At 36.2% G+C, this 23213-nt stretch overlaps 1 protein-coding gene across 5 annotated transcripts in view; it reads right to left on the reverse strand.

Moving 5' to 3' along the window:
- Positions 1 to 2698: 2698 nt before the first annotated feature.
- Positions 2699 to 23213, reverse strand: part of MTDH (metadherin) — a 53404-nt gene continuing 32889 nt past the window's right edge. For 2 of the 5 annotated variants that reach the window (XM_029222654.1, XM_029222655.1), the window contains 6 exons: positions 20485 to 20583; positions 14367 to 14491; positions 9913 to 10020; positions 7596 to 7736; positions 5069 to 5225; positions 2699 to 4430 (listed from right to left, as the gene is read on the reverse strand). In XM_029222654.1, the coding sequence (XP_029078487.1) occupies positions 4360 to 4430; positions 5069 to 5225; positions 7596 to 7736; positions 9913 to 10020; positions 14367 to 14491; positions 20485 to 20583 (701 nt within the window). In that variant the 3' untranslated portion in view covers positions 2699 to 4359. Of the gene's footprint in view, positions 4431 to 5068; positions 5226 to 7595; positions 7737 to 9912; positions 10021 to 14366; positions 14492 to 20484; positions 20584 to 22756; positions 22847 to 23213 lie in introns of all 5 variants that reach the window. The other 3 variants (XM_029222657.1, XM_029222656.1, XM_029222658.1) reach the window with 2 other exon arrangements.

Below are 23213 nucleotides of genomic sequence, written 5' to 3' on the forward strand. Positions count from 1 at the left end.
TTTTGAATGCTTTGATACAATACATAAAAAAGGAAAGCACACATACAAAAAAGAATGCCATTATCAGGGGGATGACCTTGAATCTGCTTAAAATTTTCTTCAGATTAGCCTATTCATGAACCTCAGTATTGTTAATTAGGTAGGTAGCAAACATCTTACAATGCACCTCATATACCTTTCTTGATGCTAGGATTAGAAATCATTCTGTTAAAGTATTTAGAACAGTTAAAAGTGCGTTTTAATTTTTTAAAGATTACATTACGCACCAGGGTAACTTCTACTGAAAATTGTTATAGTCTATACTTGCAGTGTAGCTGTGAGAGCAGGCTGCTCAGTTTTTTGAAGCCTCTGGGTCTCTAGGATTTCAAGCAGTCACTGAGTGGCAGAAATTTCTTCCACGATCTATTACATATAAGTTGAAACATTACTAGCTGCAACTCTGAGTAGCATCCAAGAGATTTAAAAATTTCCGCTCAATCGGAAAAGCTAAAACCTGACCTCAGAAGTGACGCCTGCCTGCAGGATACACACAACATAGTCAACCCTGTGACAGAAGACCACTAGCTGTTCCTGATATCCACTTCTCTACTGCTTCCTCAGTAATGAATCCTGAAATGTTACTTTGGCCCATGACAGCCCAGGAGAAACACTATGACTTCCCATCCTCCTCGGTAGCTAGTAGGATCAACTGACTGAGTTTGGGTGGATAAGCCTGTGTGGTGTGAGTAACTTGAAGAAGCGTTCTTAAAGGAAGGGAGCAGAAATGCTGAGAGGAGGTTTCTAGCTAGTGCAGCTGCCTGCAACCGTGACACGAAAGCCACGTGTTGAGAATGTGGAAGGGCAACACAGAAGGACCTTGGGTGCCTGGCCCTGCAGAGTGTCAGAGTAGCCCTGGCCTGCATTCTCTTTTTTTTTTTACATGCAAGAGAAATAAACTTCTATATTAAGTCACTATTGTTTAGGACACAGCCATACTAATACATAATGCCAAATTTGAGTTTAATTTCCTTAATTTAAAAGGTTGATACAAGTGATACACTACACCTGGTGGCAGTTACATCTACTGCTAAGATGATATAAGATGGAAGCTGTTTCCCATCGAGAACACTGTGTCACGAACAGGGACATTTCAAGAGATGCTTCACTCCAAATACTTGACTTGCCAGTGGTAAAGCCTGCAAGTCCACCTATGGTTTCAGAGCATCAAGAACATTTGAAACATTTAGAATCTATAGTTTAGAAACATCAAGAACATCAAAAAGTCACTGCCTTTAGACTAGCTTAGGATGCGAAGTGCCTCCCGTAAGAGGACTGTAAAGGGCAACTTAAATCAAAAATGGTTTCTTTTATTTACAATACTCAATGCATTTTACAAATAACATATTTGCATCCCCTAAGTCTTTTGGAAAGTAATTCCAGTTTGTGCAATGAGCTTATAGGAACGTCTTAAGACATCTGTTAGACATCCTAAATTCTAAATTTTGAAAGATATTTCACACTCTATTAATAGAGAGGACTGTTTGTAATTAAGAAAAACTAAACTCTGTAGTTAAATATTGCCCTTCAATATCTTTAACCCAAGTACAAACTGGATTAGCCTATGAAATAATACCATTAGATTCAGATGAGTCATTCCCACTGCCCGCCCAATAAAATGCATGCACAAAGTAAACACGGTCAATTACATTAATGACATTTTATTTCAATACTTGTTTTTTGGACTCTCTCAACTATTGTTTTGCTCAATTCAGGATACAGAGAGGTAGGATTCCAGTCTGGGGAATTCCTAACCCACTACTCCCTGCTCCAGAACAGGGAAGGATTTTCATTCAGTTAAGTACGGGGAGACAGGTCAGGATGAGAGAGAGTTTTAAGTTGTTTCTCTAGGAGGCTTTGTTTGCTAATCAGAACAAGGGTCCCCTCCAGCCCTGACAAAGCCTGAAGGGATCACTTATCTCCCTACTAGTGGTTTGGGGAGCATCTAATCCAAGCCTCCAAAGGACAACAGGCTCCCCTCTCTCCCCTGAATCATTACCTTGATTTTATTGCCTTCTGAGTTTATGTTGGAAAACAGTTCCTCTGTTCAGACGCCAGAAACTGCTTTCATGTCACATAAACAACTTTATGGAACAAGTGAAGAGCGATGAACAATGATACTTTGTGCAAGAGTTTGCATCTCATTCATGTGTAAGAGAATGAACTTACTAATTTTATCACTCATAGCTGCCATCTCTTAAAAGATAAAAATCCATGCCCTAGTTCTTGAGCCAGAGAGAAGGGACAGGTATCTCCATCCTGGATCCACCCCAATTTAGCAGTGCACTTCTCCGTCTCCACACCGAATCTGCCCTCAAAAGATGGTGTTTCTAACACCTGGTGTTGAATAAGAGATACTAAGCTGGAGAAATAAAGTCCGACATTCGACATAGCCAACACAATTCTAAAATAAAGAAATGGTGAGGTAGAGTTGAGAGAGTTCAATTAAATTTGTTGAGCATAGATCTTTTGGCACATTCTAAAATTACACAGACTCCCTATTCAATTCTCCTTTGTGATACCTTTACAAAGTGCTGCAATGTAGGAATCCTTGGATCTCTTTAGGCAGCATCTATATAAAGCGAACAGAGCACAGTCATTTGAAGAAATCCACTCCTGGCACTTTAGCTTATTTACCCCGATATTGAAGCAAAAAAAAACAATGCTATCCATTTGCTGAATTTATTTAAACAAATCAATTTAGAAATATAGAATTAAACAAAACTTGACATGTAAACATACTGCCATGTTCCTGAAACAGATGTTAACACCTGATAAAAGTTAATAATCACTTGTTAGGAAAGCTGTCCATTAATAAGGCCAGTCTTCAGCAAAACTAAAAGCATTTTGTTTCTTTAGCTTTCCTAGTGTGACAATGCAATACTATCAAACCACAGTCAAATATAATAAAGACAAGATTGGATGGACAGATCAGTACCATTGGTTACAGCTGTTAAACAGTTTCATTCTTGGCGCCACAGGAAAACAATTAAGCCAATCACATCGAATAAATCATGGCTTTTTTTCTTTATCACAATTCACTAAGTGATGTTAATTATGGTCCTTGTCAAACACGTTTGGTAAAGGCTATTTACAGTGTACATGGCTGAGCATGCACTATTTATAGTTACAAAGATACCTGCCAGTTTATTACAATAGAATTACACAGTGCCTGAAAATGGTGAAACATCTCACACTTCATTTAAATCAATACAGTTTCAAGCAGGAAACGTTCCTTATTTGATCACAATTGCAATAATTACATGAAAATTCTTATAAAAACATGAATCCCCTTCAAGAAATTGATGCATATTCTACGCACTACAGGTTAAGGCAGTAAAAAAATGTATTCCTGATAACTGGAGGTCTTGACAATGTCAATTAAAGCTGTCTGACTTTAGTTTTTCATTCTCCATCATATAATCAAAGTTCTGTCTGTATAACTAGTTTGTGAAAGATTTCATTTTTAAAGTAAAAAAATTATTAGTAATGAAGAAGAGTTGATGCTGGAAAAAAAAGTAATTGCTAGGGAAAGGAAAAAATGTAAGGTGGATTTTGCCTGAAAGTTTTCAAATCATCAACAAGAGCATTATTTGTGAGTCTGAACCTTAAAAGTATAAAACAAATATATAGTTTACCTTTCTTAACTTAAAATATACTGTACTTTGAACAATTCAAGTAAAGTAAGACTATCAAAAATAACTTCATAAGCCATACAAGTGTCAACTGCATTTTGAATGTTTTAAGAACTTTTTAAAAATTGTAAACTAAACCATGACAGTTTAGTTAAACAAACGATAAATGACTTTTTATTTGCACTTGTGATTTCTTTAATAGAAATTGCTACCAACAAATATGTAAAGATATGGCAGATTATGCATTTGATCAAAGCACTTTGATTTAAGCATAAAACAGATTCAAATGGTTTAAGTTCCGTGCATAAGATCCAAGAAGATGCCTACGAATATGTAGGCAACCCTCTCTCTAATCAGAATCCTTTATTCCTCAGCTGCAGATGAGACAGGGCACAATCTGTTGTAAACAGGGCACTGTTGTAAAACCAGGATAATATTCTTAAATTAAGATCGTTCTTGTTAGATTGAAAAGACTTTCCCCAAGTGTCTTCCAATTCTGCTGACCTCTTATTTTCATAAATTAACTTTCCTTTGATTCCATTTTTATGGTGGTTGTGTTCACAGTTTTGTTTTAAAAATTGGTTTAAATTTATATAAAACTCTGTACATGTTCACAAATTATTGCATAAACAGCATAATCTTCAAGACAGTGTTTGCAAACACATGTCCAATTCAGGAAAAAAAATATTCACGTTTCCCGTCTGGCTTTTTTCTTCTTTTTTATTTGTTTGGGAGATTCCCAACTAGTTTCAGACTTGGCTAAAAGGGGGGGAAAAAAAGAGAGAGAGAAGTTAGGAGGACAGTAAACATTGTTCTGTTTCAAAAATATGAAAGTAGTATCAATAAAAACGTGCTCTGAAATCCACTAACGATGCCTCACATTTTATGTTTACATTTTCAAGTTCTAGTTACATGTTTTTAGGATATTCTCTGGCTGCCTTTCTCTTTTCCTTTCCTCTGTATTATCTGGCTTAACGATATGGATGATATTTCATCAGTTTTGACCTAGAAAAACCATTGTTTAAAAGACTCAATCTAAGTAATAAAAGTGAAAGTGGGCAAAATGGACACTAAAGGTAGCTAAAGGGAGAAAAAGAGGCGGAAAAAAAAGGGCACAGAACAATTTGCAGTCTCAGGAACATGTGCACAGAAAAAGGGAGGGACTGGGCAAGTTAAGGGCAGGCATAGCCCTCCTCTGTGTATGTCCTTGGCCACCTATTCTTGCCTGAAGTGACTTCAGCTCCCTGGCCCTCCCAACTGAGGTCCACAAGGGTCCAAGGAATCTTCACAAAGGAGGAAAGGGATGCTCTAATAAGTAATCCATTAGACTTTTAAGATAGTAACACTTATAGACAGTACAGAGAACACCAAAAGAACCAAAAATGAGAATTACTTACTCTGTGAAGGAGGCACACTATTTTGCTTAGTATTCGACTTGGATTTATCTGTTTCTTGTAGCATTGGTGGCACTTGGGAAGAGCTCTTGTCAGAATCACTTTTTGATAAAATAACAGATGGCTCGGTAGAAACAGCAGGTGGAAGAGTCTTGATAGGCTATTTTGAAATGAAATTATCTTAGATTTTCATTAAAAATTTCAAATAAAAATCATAGTAATACAAGAGGCTGTATAGCAGTAATATGAACATGGTTGCCAAATAATTTCTCAGAAGCGCTACAACTCATGCCTGCCCTCTAGTGACACATAACCAAATAAGTCTTTATTTACAATATCCACAAATACAGGTTGGGATAAAAATGGATAAATGTGTAAAATCACAAGATGTTTACTGAATTTCACATAAGAGTGAATAATTCCATTTTCATTAACTTTTACATTTTTCTTTTTCATTACAAGTAACAGGATTTTTTTATGTTTTGGTATTCAATGCTTCTGCCCACTTCCCACTAACTCTCACCTCCTCAAAACATTTTCATGTGAAGGCAAAAAGAAAATAGCAAATTTCTGAACTACCAGTAGGTGATACTCCCTTTTGTTCTTCTCAAGAGTTAGAGATATCTCAAACAGCAGCAGCAATAGGTTCAGTTTCCTCCCCAAGGAAAAAGATGGCCTCAGATACAGCAGACTATGGCTACTAGAGTCTTATCTATTAAAGCAACTAGTAAAACTCAGGTCCAAATCGTCAGAGTTTTATTGAGTCTGGTAGTGAAATCATAGTGCGTAGGGCCTGAACTCTTGAATCTTCCTTCTCCTCTGCAACCTCCGAGCAGAGAGGTAAACTAACTGATTTGCCTGAACGAGGCCTGACTGTTAATGAATGTTCAGGACAGGTGACAACAGAAACTCCAAAACCTACAGTGCCTTGAGGCTGTAATAGATGAGTAAGAGATCATCTCACCCTTTAGCTCTACCTGTGATGATTATTTTGAATACAGAAACAAGGGTAAGTCATGCTTCTCTTGCCCCTTGTTCTTCCAGGATCCATGGGTTCAAGAAAGCACAACGGGAAAGGAAACAAGAGGCAGGTGTGTACCCAGGTAACTACTAGAATTCCTTCTTCCTATCTCAGGTATCTGAAACTGCATTTATGTTGCTTGGTTCAACTTTAATAATGTTTCCTGTATTTATTTCATACCCAAAAGTTCAGTACTCATTTTAAATCTCTTTCCCCCCCTATTCTCTCACTTACCTATATTAAATCACAGAAGGACTCAAATATCCTTTACAAGATGGCTTCTGAAAATGACTTATTAAGTAAAACATCAAAATGTCATGTGACCCTTTGCAGTCTTACTATTAAATTTATGTATGTATTTTTTTAAAAATTAGTTTATTTATATATTTTTGGCCGCGTTGGGTCTTCGTTGCTGCACGTGGGCTTTCTCTAGTTGCGGTGAGCGGGGGCTACTCTTCATTGTGGTGCGCGGGCTTCTCATTGCAGTGGCTTCTCTTCTTGTGGAGCACGGGCTCTAGGTACGGGAGCTCTAGGGCATAGGCTCAGTAGTTGTGGCTCACGGACTTAGTTGCTCTGCGGCATGTGGGATCTTCCCGGACTAGGGCTCAAACCCGTGTCCCCTGCATTGTTTGGCAGGCGGATTCTTAACCACTGCGCCACCAGGGAAGTCCTATGTATGTACTGAGACTGCATTCTTTTATGTCAAAATACTCTCAGGGAATTAAAAGCATCAAGTCCAAATAGGAAGTATGGTTAAGATTTTTAGTACCAGACTGTTACAAATTCTTTCTCTTAACAGTAATTCAGGTTCTTGTGTAAAGCTGTCTCATTAAATATGTAGCCTCCATAGAGGCAGAGATTTTTTTGTCTTTGTTCTTTGATGTGTCCCCAGAACCTTAACTAGTGTGTGGCACTGTGGTAGGTTCTCAATACATTTTTTGAATGAGTATATAAACGAACCATGCAGAATTTCATGGTCATTCATATTTCTTATATTTCTATATGATATAACTTACCAAATTAGAAATCAGACTTTTAAAGAGCTATGGTCTTTGTGTCACTGGTCTAGACCTTTTGTAAAATGGTCCCTTCTGACATATCAAAATTTTCCACAGAGGCACACAGTTCAAGATACTGTCAGCAAATTTTAAACAAATGCTACATTCTGAGAGGTCGGACCATAGTCACTTTATATTATGTGCATGCTTTTGGGAAAGTGGAACCAGTTACATTTTCTGTAAGCCATCTATCCCTTGTATGCCTAGATATTGAAGGAAAAAACACCGTCTAGTGGCTCCCTCTAGTTTTGCATCTGATAGTTATGGGACTTGGGCCAACTTATTCAACTTCTCTAAACTCATTTATATAATGGGTTGTACCTTGCTTGTGGGGTTGTTGTAAGGGCAATTTGGTGTATTTAAAATGTTTAGCATGGGCCTCCATAAAATATTACTATTAATACAATTCTCAAGTCATCAAAATTTTATTCCTTACATATCAGAAAGTTACCTGGCTATTTTTGATGAGCGCTTCAGCTGGATCACTAGTGCTTATGGTCTTCAAAGAAAAAGCTTTTTCCTGTTTTGGACGGACCTTAGAGGTATTCACTGGGAGCTCTTCTCTAATCTCTTTTTCTAATTCTTCTGTGTCCTACAGAGAAAAGTAGTGCATTAGATGATACAAATCACTCATTTTTTTACTAAATAAAATCTATTTGGTTTATAGTACTACTGTCCAGAAGATATTCCAAGAAGATAATTTTATTTCAGAAACTGCCCAAATGGCTTAAAAGAGCATAAAAAAAATAATTATTCAAAGAATTCTAACCATAGGTACATTTGGAATATACGTTCATCATCCCTGCTTTCCTCAGGGATTTAAATCAACTGTGAATTAAAAAACAACACACTCACATCCCCAAATGGGAACCATTTAATTTATTAAACCAAACAAGTATTTTTTTCCTTTTATAAAAAGTACATGGGGAATTAGGTGCTACTTTAAGACTTTAGAAATAGCATTTCACTTAATGATTTCTTCAAGGAATGAAATATTTATACGTAAGTGCATTTTCTAGACAAATTAAGCTTACACAGTAGAAAGGACACAGATAGGAATTTCAGTTTTGGCCATGCCACAACCTAGCTAAGTCAAGGACAAATGCTTACGTCAAGGACAAACTGCAGTTTCCTCAACTGTAAAATAAAATTTGTGTAGATAATTTTTATGGTCTTTTCCAAGTTTAAACATTTCCATTCTTAGGTCTTCAAACTTTTTAAAAGACATTACGTGCTTAGGTATGTGAAATAAGTATGAATTAGAATATATTAAATAGGACTATCATTGTGAATGGTAAGAAGAAAAAATTCCAAAACGTAATCATTTATGCATAGGCTACTCTGTGCTATGTACTTTACACAGAACTTCAGGGATATCTCATTTAATTCTCAAAACAATCTGTGCAGTTAAGGAACTTGTGCAAAATACAACAAACAAACAAAAAACAACTCAGTAAATGGCAGAACTAAAATGTGAATACAGATCTGACTCTAAAACCTGTATACTTATTCACTATATTTAAAAAACAGATCAAACATTTTTTAAAAAGGAATATCAGAATACCAAAGGAACTTTCACAATTTAATGACCTTTGCCAATTAATCTGAAATTTAAGGTATACATCTACCCCACAAAATTTCTTTTAAAAGGAACTCACCTAATCTACAAGTCAGAAAAGCAGTGTTAGTAAAGTCCATAGTATGAATCACAGAAATCCAGAAAAAGTTTGGCTTATTGGATTTCAGATAGTATTACTAAACAAAGTATGGCTATCAATAACACTTCTCATCAGCTAGTTCAGCTAACAAGAAAAGCACACCTACTATATAGTTTTTGTTTTTATGCCCATTGATCTTAGTTATGTTAACCTTAATGCCCATCTATTATTACTGAGAAAAAACTAATATTGATAATGGATTGGTATCATTTATGAAGGGTTGTGCTCCCCACAACAAAAAAGAACTGAACACATACTTCTTTAAAAAGTCACGCTGAAATTTTTTCCAAATAGAATAAGTAGGAAAATTACTATGTAGCCTATCCTCTAGAAATTCTGGTTATCTCCTACATTTAAAGGAATGGAAACAATTAGCCACATGGTTGTAAGTAAGAAATAAGATTTTCATAAGTTGTAATGTAATAGTGATAATGCTTTCAAAAACAAATCCATGCGTATTTCCAGTAATCTAGTACATTTGAAATTAAAATCTTTGTTTTCATCTATATAATGATCTAAAAATACTTTCCCAGATAGGAAAAACCAAAGAAAAGAAAAGGAAAATGTAGGAGTGATATAAATAGAAAGTTTCTGTTAGAAGCCAAAAAATCAGGAAAGGATACCAAGTCGAACAGCCAGCAAACTCAGAGGCAAGGGAAAGACTCCACTTGTTATGCGCATGGTTTTTCTAAATGTGCTAAAATTCTAATTTGCTAAATTCCATTACTCAAAGAATTTCTGTATGTGTGAAATACTGTACCCCCTGTTCCATTTCATCATAATATAAACTAAAACGCATCTAATTTAGAATTTTAGTTGTATGCTTTTGGTTTATACCTTTGATATTTTCTTTAGAGCAATAACATTTTTATTACAGTATGACACATAAAATGTTTAAAACATTCTATGACTTTTCAAATGCTTCTCAAGTAAATCTGACGTCTCACATGGTGTCTTTATAGCTCTACATTTTCTCAGCATCTGCAAATTATCTTTTCACAAGTCAGCAGTAGGTGCTTAATGAACGATGTCTGTTGTTTTATACTTTACCTGTGCAGGAGAGTTATCTTCACCTTGCTTCTTCTTTTTCTTTTTCTTCTTTTTAGATTTCCCTGTTGGAAGAGCTCCCTCTCCCTTTTCTTTATCATCATCTGAAACCTGATGTTAAAAGCAAAAATACTGAAGTGAACCAACTGGTTAAGTTTTCATTATTCAGAAAATTATTATGAAATAATTCATTAGGTGCAGTCTTTTTCTCCCAAATTCTAAATAAGAATTAGTAACAACAAAACTGATCTGAAATCACATACTCAAAAAATAACAAAAGTGCATGGAACTTCACTCTTCTATTACGATAAACCTCTTTTTCTTACATCTTTCATCACTCACTACATGATCAATTAGACAGCTGTGTAAACCTTGGTTTTTAAAAACTCGTTTCTTAGGTAATTCATTTTATTTAAACACAGAACTATTTGCATTAAAATTGAACTTGACCCTGTTAAGAGAATGACAAGCTACAGAGTAGGAGAAAATATTTGTAAACCACATATCCAACAAAGGACTTGTATCTAGATTATATAAAAAAACACTCAAAATTCAACAATGAACAAATAAACAATCCAATCAGAAAGTGTGCAAAAGATACAACAGATATTTCACAAAAAGACAGTAGAAATGTTCTGTATCTTGACCGTGTCAATGCCAATGTCCTGGTTTTGACACTGTACTACACTTTTGCAAGATGTTACCATTGGGGGACACTGGGTAAAGGGTACAAGGGATTTTTCTGTATTATTTCTTACAAGTACATGTGACTCTGGGACTTCCCTGGTGGTCCAGTGGGTAAGACTCCGTGCTCCCAATGCAGGGGCCCTGAGTTCGATCCCTGGTCGGGGAACTAAATCCCACATGCAGGCCACAACTAAGAGGTAGCATGCCGCAACCAAGAAGCCTGCATGCGGCAACTCTGAGCCCGCATGCCGCAATGAAGACCCAGCGCAGCCAAAATAAATAAATAAATAAATAAAATATTTTAAAAAGTACATGTGACTATAATTACCTCAAAAGAAAAGGCTTAATTAAAAAAATTGAATTTGAGAAGGAATGTCATTGAAAATAATATTCTGCATGACAAGAATAGCAAATTAGAATTGTTAAATTAGTATGAATGATATTTCTTCACACATACCATATAGCTGAGTTTTCTATGGAAAAGTGCTTTTAGATTATTCTGTACAGATGACAGCCAAGATTCTTAGACTCTACTTAAAGGGAGAGATGATATAGCTAACTTGCTATTTCTCTGCTCAGCACCATAGTCATTAGGATGATTTTGGAGGTCTCATGAACCATCAAATAGTTTACAGAAATTACTAGCAGATGGAAAAACAAAACCAAACCAAATCCTGCACAAATCCTGCTAAACTTAGCTAAGAGACTTTCAGTCCAAGTTGGCTGCTAGTTGTGGAGAAACTTCCACAGAAGTTTTTACCATAGGCTCACAATGATTAAAATGTCATATGAAAAGATGCATCCTCTGAAGGATATTCAGGTCACAAGAACTCTGGTCAGTCTGCTTCTCAGCCAATTTAAAATCCATCCATACTGTCTATGGCTGCTTTTGCATTAATGCATGGCCCTTTAAATAAAAGTTTGCTGACCCCTGCACTAAAATCTCTCCTATCATTAAAATACAAACGACCCCAACAAAACCCTTCATCATACTACAGTTTGCTATTATCCACTACTTCTCCTCCATCCATACCCAAACTTGCTTAAGAAAAAAAATCTTAAAAAAAAAAAATTATTTATTTATTTGGCTGCACCAGGTCTTAGTTGCAGCATGAGGGATCTAGTTCCCTAAGCAGAGATTGAACCCGGGCCCCCTGCATAGGGAGCCCGGAGTCTTACCCACTGGACCACCAGGGAAGTCCCAAGAAAAAAATACCATATTATTTTTTAACCATCATTTTACTCAACTTACTCCGACTGGCTACTAGTCCAAGATTTCTAATCAAACTGCTCTAAATTACCAGAGAGCAAATGTCTCAGCCTCTGTGTCCCAGAACTCTCCTCCCTCAGTTTCTTTCATGGGTTAAAAGTTGGGAGTTCCCCAGATTTCTATGCTCATTACATTGCTCTTTTCAACTCTATAAAATTTTCTACACATTTCACTCACCCTCAGTTTTAACAACCATATACTAATTACTTCCAAATACAAATCTTTTCCCAAAGCTTTAACCTGTTGCAACCAACTTTTCTTAGGCATATCTACAAAACACCTTACATCTAACACATCCCAAACTGAACCAACCATCTTCTCCCAATTAACTAGCTTTTGCTTTCTCTGTTGGGAGCACCACTTTCACCATCCCAGTTACCTAAGCTACAATTCTGGAAGTCATTTTTTTTTGTTTTTTTTAAGAACAATTTTTTTAAAAAATTAATTAATTATTTATTTTTGGGCTGCATTGGGTCTTCATTGCTGTGCACGGCTTTCTCTAGTTGCGGTGAGCGGGGGCTACTCTTCATTGTGGTGCGCGGTCTTCTCTTTGTGGTGGCTTCTCTTGTTGCGGAGCATGGGCTCTAGGCGCACGGGCTCAGTGGTTGCAGTATGTGGGCTCTAGAGCGCGGGCTCAGTAGTTGTGGCAGATAGGCTTAGTTGCTCTGCGGCATGTGGGATCTTCCTGGACCAGGGCTCGAACCCGTGTCCCCTGCATTGGCAGGCAGGAAATCCAAGGTTTTAAACGTGACATTCAAGGGCTTGTAGAACCTGGTTTCTGCTTCCCTTTCCAGTCTCATTTCTGATCACTCTTTGCTACACATTCTGCTTTAACCTTTGGGATGCCTTTGCTAAAACGCCGAAGTGCTTCCATAATACCTAACACATTATAACATTACTTTTATCTTCCAATGTGCCTGTCTCCCTCCTCTCCTCCCTAACTAGACTGTAGGCTCCTCGAAGGCAGTAATTGTGTCTTGTTTCTCTACTAGCACAATACCTGACCCATGGCAGATGCAATTAATGTGTGTTGAATAATAATGGCCCTAGTATCTTCAGAGCCTCTTTGACTTTTCACCCTTCTTTCTATAACCAACCAGTAGAAAAGTTCAATCAGTAGCTTAATGTCTCTTGTAAATAACCACTTCCATTTATTTTTCAAAGCTATCAACTTAGTTCATTATCTCCTCCTGATTCATGAAATCAAAATAGTATAAAATAGCCTCCCAAACCAGTCTTCTCATTTTTGCTATATCCAGCCTAATTTTTCTTTTTCAAAAAATTTATTTATTTAGGCTGTGCCAGGTCTTAGTTGTGGCACACAGGATCTTCGTTGCAGCACGCAGGATCTTTTTTAGTTGCGGCATGAGTGATCTTTTTATTCTTTTATTTATTTATTTGTCTGTTTGTTTGGCTGGCTGTGTTGGGTCTTAGTTGCGGCACGCGGGATCTTTGTTGCTGTGTGCGGGATCTTCGCTGTGGCACGTGGGATCTTTTTTTAGTTGTGGCATGCGGGATCTTTAGTTGTGGCATTTGAACTCTTAGTTGCGGCATGTGGGATCTAGTTCCCTGACTAGGGATCGAACCTGGGCCCCTTGCATTGGGAGTGTGGAGTCTTAGCCATTGGACCACCAGGGAAGTCGCGGCATGCGGGATCTTTTAGTTGCAGCATGAGGGCTCTTAGCTGCAGCAAGCAAGCAGGATTCTAGTTCCCCAACCAGGGATCAAACCCGGGCCTCCGGCACTGGGAGCTTGGAGTTGTACCCACTGGACCACCAGGGAAGCTCCCAGCCTAATTTTTCTAACCCTAGCAATGATTAGGTTATCCCTAGTTTAAAAGCTGTCAGTAGGTTCTTATTACTTCTAGAATTCCATAAAAATGTGCCAAGATATATATATCACTCATTTCATCTATTTATTCATTTACTGAATGTGAATCATGTTTTGTAGCTCTAGTTCATAGAGCTACAAAAATAAAAACTTCACGGTCCCTTTCTTTAAGGAATGAAGCCTAGAAAGGGAAGACTGACGTACAAACAATTGATCCTACCACCAACTGATTCCACACGTGTATTATACCTCTCCACCAAACATGTTACTTTCCTGCCTTGGTCCCTTTTTCATAAGGTTCTCAGTCTTATCTTGCTATGAAGCTTTCCTTAATTTTTCATTGAGAACCAATCTACTCTTCTCTAAACACACTAAAAGCTGGTAGGCTGTTATAATAATTCTGATGAGGACAGGAATTGTGCGTCTTTTTTCTTATCAGTATATAATAGTGCTTTCCACATAGTAGAATCCTCAATAATTTGTGGAAAGAAGAAACAGTAATGGAGAGAATGCATGTGGACATAAGATGACTGAAGCAAATATGATTAGAATGTCTCTCTGAAGCAACTCTACCCCTGGATATATTTGTAATACAGAATGTAACCCTTAATAATTCCAATACAGTTGGTTGCACAGAGAAATAAACATACCCACTAATCCCTTTACTCACTTTTTGATCATCAGGAATTGGTTCCTGGGACTTTTGAAGTGAAGCTCTTTCTTCATCTACCCAATTTCCCCACTCTTCTGCTGGCGCATTCCAATCAGAGCTGGGATCAGCAGAAGACATACCATCTAAAATTTAACAGTGTCAATTAGGTATCTGTCACTTCTGCCAAAAACTAAATGCTAAACCCCAAATTCCTTATGTTGAACTAAGCTGTAATTTTAAACTACTGCTCTTCTTCCTCCCAAGTACATTTTAAGGGCTAGGAAAAATACCCAATAACATGACGGTAAAAACCTTTACGCAACTTCTGCTGGGCACATTATATGACTAGATGGAATGTCTAAGAAACTCCGGAAAACTTATGAATTAACCATTTATTCCACTCTCGCTACTTCCTTTATTATCAAAGGAAGTTTATCCCCTGAATTTGCTTTCTTTTCACTGTTTATGTGTAACTTCATCTAGGACTTGGTCATTTTTTCTGATTTGTCCCCTCAGGGTGTAAAATGAGTCACTCTCTAACAGCAGTGCCGAAATCACGCTCTTCCCTCCTTATGAACTGTTTAACATTAGGTTCTTCTTCAAATTCACCAAGTCATGCACAATAGTCAACCTCTTCTTTTTCTCCTCTTTTTTAAAAAATACTTTACCTTCTTATATTTTTTCAGATTATTCAATGCTACTTTTATCTTTCCAAAATATATGAGTCATTTTCAGGGCTTCTACCACCCTCTTATCAAGAAAAAAAAAATTTTTTTTTTTGAAGAATAAATTTCTAATCTAGACTTCCAAATTCTTTCACGCTAGGAAGCACTGAATTTTTACCTCCTTTGGGAAGCTATCACTGGCTTATTCTAAAAGAGAAAAACAATCTTTGGTTTTACCCTGGTTAGATAAGTAGCTCTCAAAATTAATTCTTCCCTCCTCTCCCTGGACATCATACACATCCATATATACATCTATAATAACTACTTAATGTTAACATAACAGAACTTTATTTCTAAATGGTTAACAAGTCATTCTAACATTGCTCTTTATTGAAAAAAAATCCAACCTTTCCCCAATTAATGCCAAATGCTACTTTTATGAAATATTAAATTCTTAAATATACACTTCAGTCCGTTTCTGGAATTTCTGTTCCATTCATCTATTCCTGTCATACAAAATATAGCTTGTAATACATTTTATTATCTAGAACAACAAATCTGCCTGCAATACTCTTATCTTCTTCACTATTCTTATTTTTCCACATGAATTCTATTACTTTTGTTTAGAGGGGAGGTATTATTATATGACCTCATGAAGACTTAAAAAAAATCTATGTTTTGGATAAATATATTGTGATCTGGGAAAATGCTCATAGAATAAAAATCATAGACAAAACTGCCTGTGCAACATGATCCCAAATTTATAAGAAGAAGAGATAAAAGAAAAGAATACATTAATAATAGATACATCTTAACAATGGAGTTACAGGAATTTCATCTTATTAAGTACTACTAAATACTAGAACTTGAGCTAGACAGATAACAGAGGTACAAAAATGAGTATGAAATAATCCCTCCCCACATGGAGCTCGCAGTCTGTCTACTCAGGGATGAAGATAAGTAAGTACAACAATTAAGTACAGAGTGACAGATTCTGTCATGGGAAGTGCGAAAAGGGAGAAGAGGGACTAAACCAGTAGAGGATGGGGAGAGACTGAAAACATCATAAGCAAGAATTTATGATCCAGTAGAGGAAAAACATGGAGCAAGTGATTACAAGTGTGAAATGTGTTACAAAAAAGGAAGTTCCTTCCTATATTTCTAAATTTACTACCATGAACAGGTATCCAGAGCCAGTATTACACAGTAACAGCATAGAGGTTAAGAGCATGGACCTCAGAGTCAAACAGACCTATATCTGAATATTGCTCTACCATTTAATAACTATGTGATTTTGGTCAAATGTCTCAATCTTAATTGGCTATGTACCAACTTCATAGGATTGTTGAAAGGATTATATTAGATACATGTAAAGCAGTCCATAGCAATGCAGTAAGTGCTCAATAAATGGTACCTACTGCTTTTAATGTATCACTGATGACATTAACGATAGAAAGACAGTTTCTAAGCTATCAGGCATACACAATTAAGAATTTATTTCTCCCAATCCTGATAAATCTCTCAATAAGATACACTTGATTATGTTTTAATGCAGAAGTCATTTTTATAAGTAAATATGTATGTAGTATGGGACCTCCCGTACTAGTAGTATGGGACTTCCCTGGTGGTCCAGTGGGTAAGACTCTGTGCTCCCAATGCAGAGAGCCCAGATTCGATCCTTGGTCGGGGAACTAGATCCCGCATGCATGCCGCAACTAAGAGTTCACATGCCACAATTAAGAAGTCCGCATCCTGCAATTAAAGATCCCACATGCCGCAAGGAAGATCCCGAGTGCTGTAACTAAGACCCAGCACAGACAAAAAAAAAAAAAAAGTATCTAGTAGGTGTCTGGAACCAATTGCTCATCTTACACCAAGCATTCATTAAAAATATTATTAGGAGATCTGAATGCCAAAGCTGTCAACTGTTTTGCTTAAACCTCACAAATAAGAAACCCAGATTTGGAAAATTGCTGTCCATAAGCCTGGTCTCTTAGGGCTTCCTGTCGGAAAAAAACCTTTATTTTGTCAAAAAAAAAAAAAAGTTTAAGGAAGTGAATGGGCACTATTTAACATATAAACTCTTTTCTTAATAAATACGGTGGTGGTGGGGGGTGAGGGATAAAAATCTAGTAAAGTACTCAGTAAAATTATCTTTTTTTGTAAAAGGCTTAGACAGCCATAAAGTTTGAGGAGTAACTGTAGCCTATGTTTCAACTTCTATCAGAACATTAATAGAAGCATAAATCTCTACAGGCTTTATAAAGCTTTATGGTGATTTTTCCACGTTTATTGATTTCAGGTTGGTTTTTATATAATTTTTAAATTAACTGGGATCAAATAAAACTACTCCCCCCCACCCTCCCACTGCCCCTCACCCCCGACCTGTGGGATTTTAGTTCCCCAACCAGGGATCTAACTGGGGCCCTCGGCAGTGAAAGTGCAGAGTCCTAACCAGGGAATTCCTCAAATAAAACTACTTTAAAACAACAGATCAATCAACTAAGCCTAAAAATTGTCACCAGGAGACAACGCATAATTCTCAAGGTTCATGGGCCTAATGAACCTTAGTTTATTAGCACCAAGTATACATATACTCGGTGCTAATAATCTTAGTTTCCTTGAAACTATGTAGTACAGTTTCATTCATAGCATAGTTCCCTCCATTTATAGAGTAATTTCTCATTTCTTAAAATTCTCCCATTAGTTTGCCAAAGTCTTTCCAAAGAGCTTTATATTAGCTGTCTTTTCAAAATGGTAAGGAATTTGTCTCTCTATTGAATTTGCTTGTGAAATAATGTTTTAGGTTTAAGCATCCCATAGCTATTTTCCTTTTTATCTCAGTAAGAAAATGGTTGTCAGCTGTTTCTGGTCAGAACTTAATTCAGCATTAACTTTAATAAAATAAAACAAATATGTTAGAAAGAATTTCTCTAGTGTTTAAACAGACAATTTACAAATTAACCCCACTGAGTAGACTAACTATGCTCCTAGAAGAATATCATCAATAGCATCACAGCACTTACTGAATATTTACCATGTATCAGGCAGTGTTCTAAGGACTTTATAAGTATTATGTCACTTAATCCTCTCAACAAGTCTGTGAGGGAAGAAATATATTTACAGATGATGAAACTGAAGCACAGAAGAACAATGAAGCTAAGATTCGAACCCAGGTAGTCTGTCCTCAAAGCCCATGCTCTCAACCCATTCACTATGCTGCCGTTAACTCTTTCACTCTGGTGTGCCAACAAAAACAAAATTCTATTCAACATCTGACTTTTTACAGGGGTTATGACGATATTGTTCCTTTATGATCAAGATAATTGAATGATTAACATCTGTCTTTAAAAAACATTACCTTCTGTACTTTAGCATCTTTAACTGTATTAAAAAATTTTTTTTGGTCTCAATGCGCGGCATTCGGGATCTTAGTTCCCCAACCAGGGATCAAACCTGTGCCACCTGTGCCCCCTCCAGTGGGAGCGCAGAGTCTTACCACTGGACTGCCAGGGAAGTTCCAGCATCTTAACTTTATATTCAAATGCTTGGGTAAATTCAATGCCTTTCTGCTAGATAATGATGTTTATGCCTCAAACCAGAGGGTCAATATATTAATCATATCACATTGTTAAATGTAAAGATAGTATATATATACTTTGTGGATTAGTAATCTCAAATACTTCATGCATTCTATAAATTTAGAAGGAATAACTAAATTCACTGAGTACCAAAATTAGCGACATTAAAGAAGATAACACAAAAAATAAAATTCACAGAGAAAATGAGGTTAAAGAGTAACTTTGGACTGAAAAGACTGCCAATACAGCATAACAAACAAAAAAGGCGGTCTGATACTTATTACTTAAGTACAGAGTCCCATGGATATGTTTATTTCAGTCTCTTATTTATCAGCCAATTGTGTTTTTCATTATCACAAGAATAAAAAGATAAAAGTAGAGCTATTCTTTCCAAGCAGGGAAGCCTAGAGCCCTGTTTGCTCCATTTTCCTCAGCTTCAACCCACAGCTGCCCAAGACAACTCAGTGCTATTTTCTTACAATCACTCCTCAATTCTGTTTTGCACATAGCAGATCATTCTTCCTGAAGTACAGACTGTTTCCTCCCCCACCCCCCCACAAAACAGTGCTTTCACATCCTTGTAATACTTTGTATTTATCTGATACTTTATAATTTTCAAAGAGCTTTCATGTTCACTCCCTCATTAAAACCTCATAACACTCTATGGAAGTAGATATGAAAGATTATTTGCTCTGTTTCACAGGTCAATTAATCTAGATTCCAAGGTAAGTGACAAAGTCCAAGACATATGAGGTACTATGTTTTAAAATCAGGACTAGAACTAGGATCTACCTTCTAAACTAGTACTCTGACCCTTGGCTCCCTAATATTTAGCCAGCAATTCAAGGCTTTTCACAATATGGTCCTTCCTAATATACCTTTCCAACCTCACCTCCCTCAACTGTGCTTCAACGAATCTAACAGAGACTAGTCTAAGACTAATCTTTGGATTGTGTTGCAAGCATACCTTCATGATTACAATCATCATCGAGGTTGTACCATGCAGTGGTTAAGAACATGAACTCTGGGGGCCAGACTACCAAAGTTTGATGCTAGCTCTTCCACTTAGCTGTGTGGCTGGGGAAAATTAGATAACTTTTCTTTACCTCAGTTCCTTCAACTGGAAAGTGTGGGAAAAAAATAATACCTACCTCACAGAATTGTACTAAACAAGCTAATAATATGCATAAGACTTAAACCATCTAGATCAGTGCCTGGCACAGTCAGGTGTTTGCTTTTATTATTAGTACTATTGAACACCTGTGTATAAAACACTGCACTAGGTACTGAGGATAAGGAAAGTCCTGTTTCCAGAGGGTTTTAAATTCTAACATTTAAGGTTGTGGGGGGGAAAAAAAATCTGTTTTTTTTTTTTTTTTTTTAATGAAGATGGTATGAACTTTCTGAACATAAAAACCATATTCTTCTTTTTCCCTTCCTCTTTTTTTGTGACTCTTGCCTTTAACTTTCCTATGCTTCTACTGGAAATTAGACTAAGAAAATGGTTTTCTACCAATATAAAAACGTGCATACCTCATGAATTCAAAGCCATTCCTGTATATTCTATTTACTCTATTATATTAAAACTAGGAAAAGAAATAGAACATTCATTTAAAACAATTTAAAAACTAGACAAACTACAGAGCAATTATAAGAAAACTTCACGTTTAAATATTGCCTCAATCATGAAAAGTGAATTTAGTTTTAATTCTACAGGTATTCAATAGTCAGTTTACAAGTAGTACACATTTGGTATTAAACTATATTACTATGACCTAAAAGGTGAAAAATTAGGATTAAAATTAAAACATAAAGCATGAATTAGGGTGCTAGAAAGAAAATTCTGAAAACAAAAACAAAAATAAACTGATAATTTTTAAAAGGACATACTTAACCCAGACCATTCATCATCGATATATGGTTGATTACGGCTAACATCCCACTGATAATCAGAAGTGGTAGACTGAGAAACTGGCTCAGCAGTAGACCCTTAAATGAAAACGAATGCAATAAAATTAAAAATGGAATTTTCTAATGATGTTTCATAACAATAGTTCTATACTTTGCACACGAAGACTTAATTATTTTTTATTTCTCCTAAAAGGAAAACTGCAGACATCAGAAAAAGAGTTAAGATAAAGAAAAGCAGAATTGAGGGTAATTTTAGATTAAGCATGATAATCACTGGATTGAATTCACTGATCAGAAATATATTTTTTCCCTAGTACCAATCCATTAGATTTTGTCTTTTATAATATATACTTCAAACCAGGTATCTACAAATTTCAAGAAGTCAAAGAAAAATTGTTTTATTTTTCTTCTTCATGAAAAATAATAAAGCATAAAAGAAATACTGGAAATTTCAGAGTATGTCTATATCCTTAGAACCCTGAAGGACACAACTAGAAAATGTCTGAGCTTGCTAGAACCTTCTGCCTAAGAAAAAATAAAAGAAATAGATGACTAGCTAGAGAGGTGAGGCAGAAAGAAGCCAAAGAGAATAAGACAGTTGTGCTGGTGGTTTAGAGACCAAGGTAAGTTCAAGTGCACTTAAAAGCAAGAGAATATTATCTTCTAAATTTTTTCTGTTTTTACTTTTTTAGGAGGTGGGGAATAGGTGGGGTGAGTGGGGTCACACAGTCCTTTAGCAATATGATGAAAGCTGTGGTTGGACTACTGTCCAGGACTTACACAAAGTTTTGCATATAAATTAAAGGATGCCAGGTCAAAAATCCTTGGCTCTATAGCCATAAATTCGTTTTAGAATAGAAATGTAAAGCAGTGGTTTTCCATCAGGGATTTATATACCCCAGACCTTCTGAATCAGAATTTGCACATGTTTTGGAATCCTTCTTAGGTGACTGTGATATTCACTTTGCATTTAGAGCCACTGATAAAGAAAGGGTGAAGAAGAATACCTGTTAGTATAAAAGACACTTCCCCTCACAAAAGTCCTTACTCACTTATAAATTTTCACTAGGTTATAGATGATCTCACTAGCCTTCCACTAATATGCTTGAAATATACTCAAAACAGTTATATATTTTAAATATAAATTTTGAGCAATGGAGTAACCCTATAAAATTCATATATAAATAGTACATTAGCTGCTTAGAAAGACTACAGTAACACTGTTGCTATTTCTTTAGCAGCTTTCTCTGAATATATGAATAGAATAGCATCTGTGTTGTACAAAGTCACCAAATGAAGGAAGAAATTAACTTGTACCTCTGGAACTAAAATGTAGCCTATGAGACCAAGGGTTGGCAAACTACAACTCATAGGCCAGATCTAACCATCCCTTTTTTGTATGGCCCATGAACCAAGAACAGTTTTTATATTTTTAAATGGTTGAAAAAAAAATCAAAAGAACAATATTTCAGAACCAGACACACTCATTTGGTTTATGTATTGCCTCTAGCTGCTTTACTGCTACAATGGCAGAATTAAGTAGTTGCAACAGAAGACGGTATGGCCCACAAAGCCTAAAATATTTGCTATTGGGCCCTTTACAGAAGAAGTTTGCTGACCTCTATTCTAGACTAGGTGACTCCAGACACTGTGGAACTACAAGATTAGTACTGGGTCCATGAATTCCAACGTGAACTAAACATTACAAAACTAAATGTGTCCCATGTTTATGTAGTATTTGTTAAGTATATATAGCATCTATATTATTAATAAAAGGCATATCCATGTAAGTAATGCTGAATTATAGTAGTTTAGTAGTAATAATGAATTTTCTAACTCAACAGGTACTCAGAGGGTCCACATAACCCGAAAGCTATAAACTCATGATGAATAAGGGCAGATAGAAATAAAATGCCAAACTGCAAGTAGAATTATGGTAGGGGTAAACTAGTAACAGAAGAGTGTCATGGCCTTGAAGGGAAGGCCTTCTATTTGCATTCGTCTGTGTGCCAACACACTTTCAGTTAAGTTAGGCCACAAAATCTTCCAATCTCCACCACAAAAAGGAACTAAGCCACCTGCAGGTAAGAATTTAGGTCTTTCTTTATTAAGGCCTCTGCTACTTTATACTGTATATCTATAATTTATGTGGATAGCAGTACTTGACTCTGATTATTTTTTTCAAATAGCAAGTGCTAAAATTAAACAGAAATTTTTTTTGTTAACTAAATGAAAGACTGTTTTCACATACCAGAAACAGCAGAGTTAAGTGTGAGAGATGCAAAAGAAGCAGAATTCTGTTCAGAGGTATTCATTCCCCTATCCACACTAGACCAAGCAGCTGTTAAAATAAAGAACGTCACTTGGAACCTTCAATTTGCAATGAAACTTGAAAGATACGTACAGATTTATAACTATGATAATAATATTTAAAGATACCCTTAGAAATCAGAACCACCTAATATGGCAATAGCTACCATTTATTGAATGTCTATTATGTACTGGGCTCTTTACACCAACTACTTCGAGTCCTTAGGGCAGCCCTGCTAGGCAAAGTTTCAGAGCAGTTACGTGACCTGCTGACAGAAAACACCCAAGCCATGACTGGAACTTAAACCTACTTTCCAAGCCCATGTTCTTTCTCTGCTATAGCAAGCTACCCGATCATCTACCACAATTAAGCTACTAGTTTGGATCAGGCACTGTAA

This window comes from Monodon monoceros, unplaced genomic scaffold (genome assembly GCF_005190385.1).
Source record: "Monodon monoceros isolate NGI ecotype Baffin Bay Population unplaced genomic scaffold, NGI_Narwhal_1 Super_Scaffold_14, whole genome shotgun sequence".
In the NCBI taxonomy this organism is placed as follows: Eukaryota; Metazoa; Chordata; class Mammalia; order Artiodactyla; family Monodontidae; genus Monodon; species Monodon monoceros.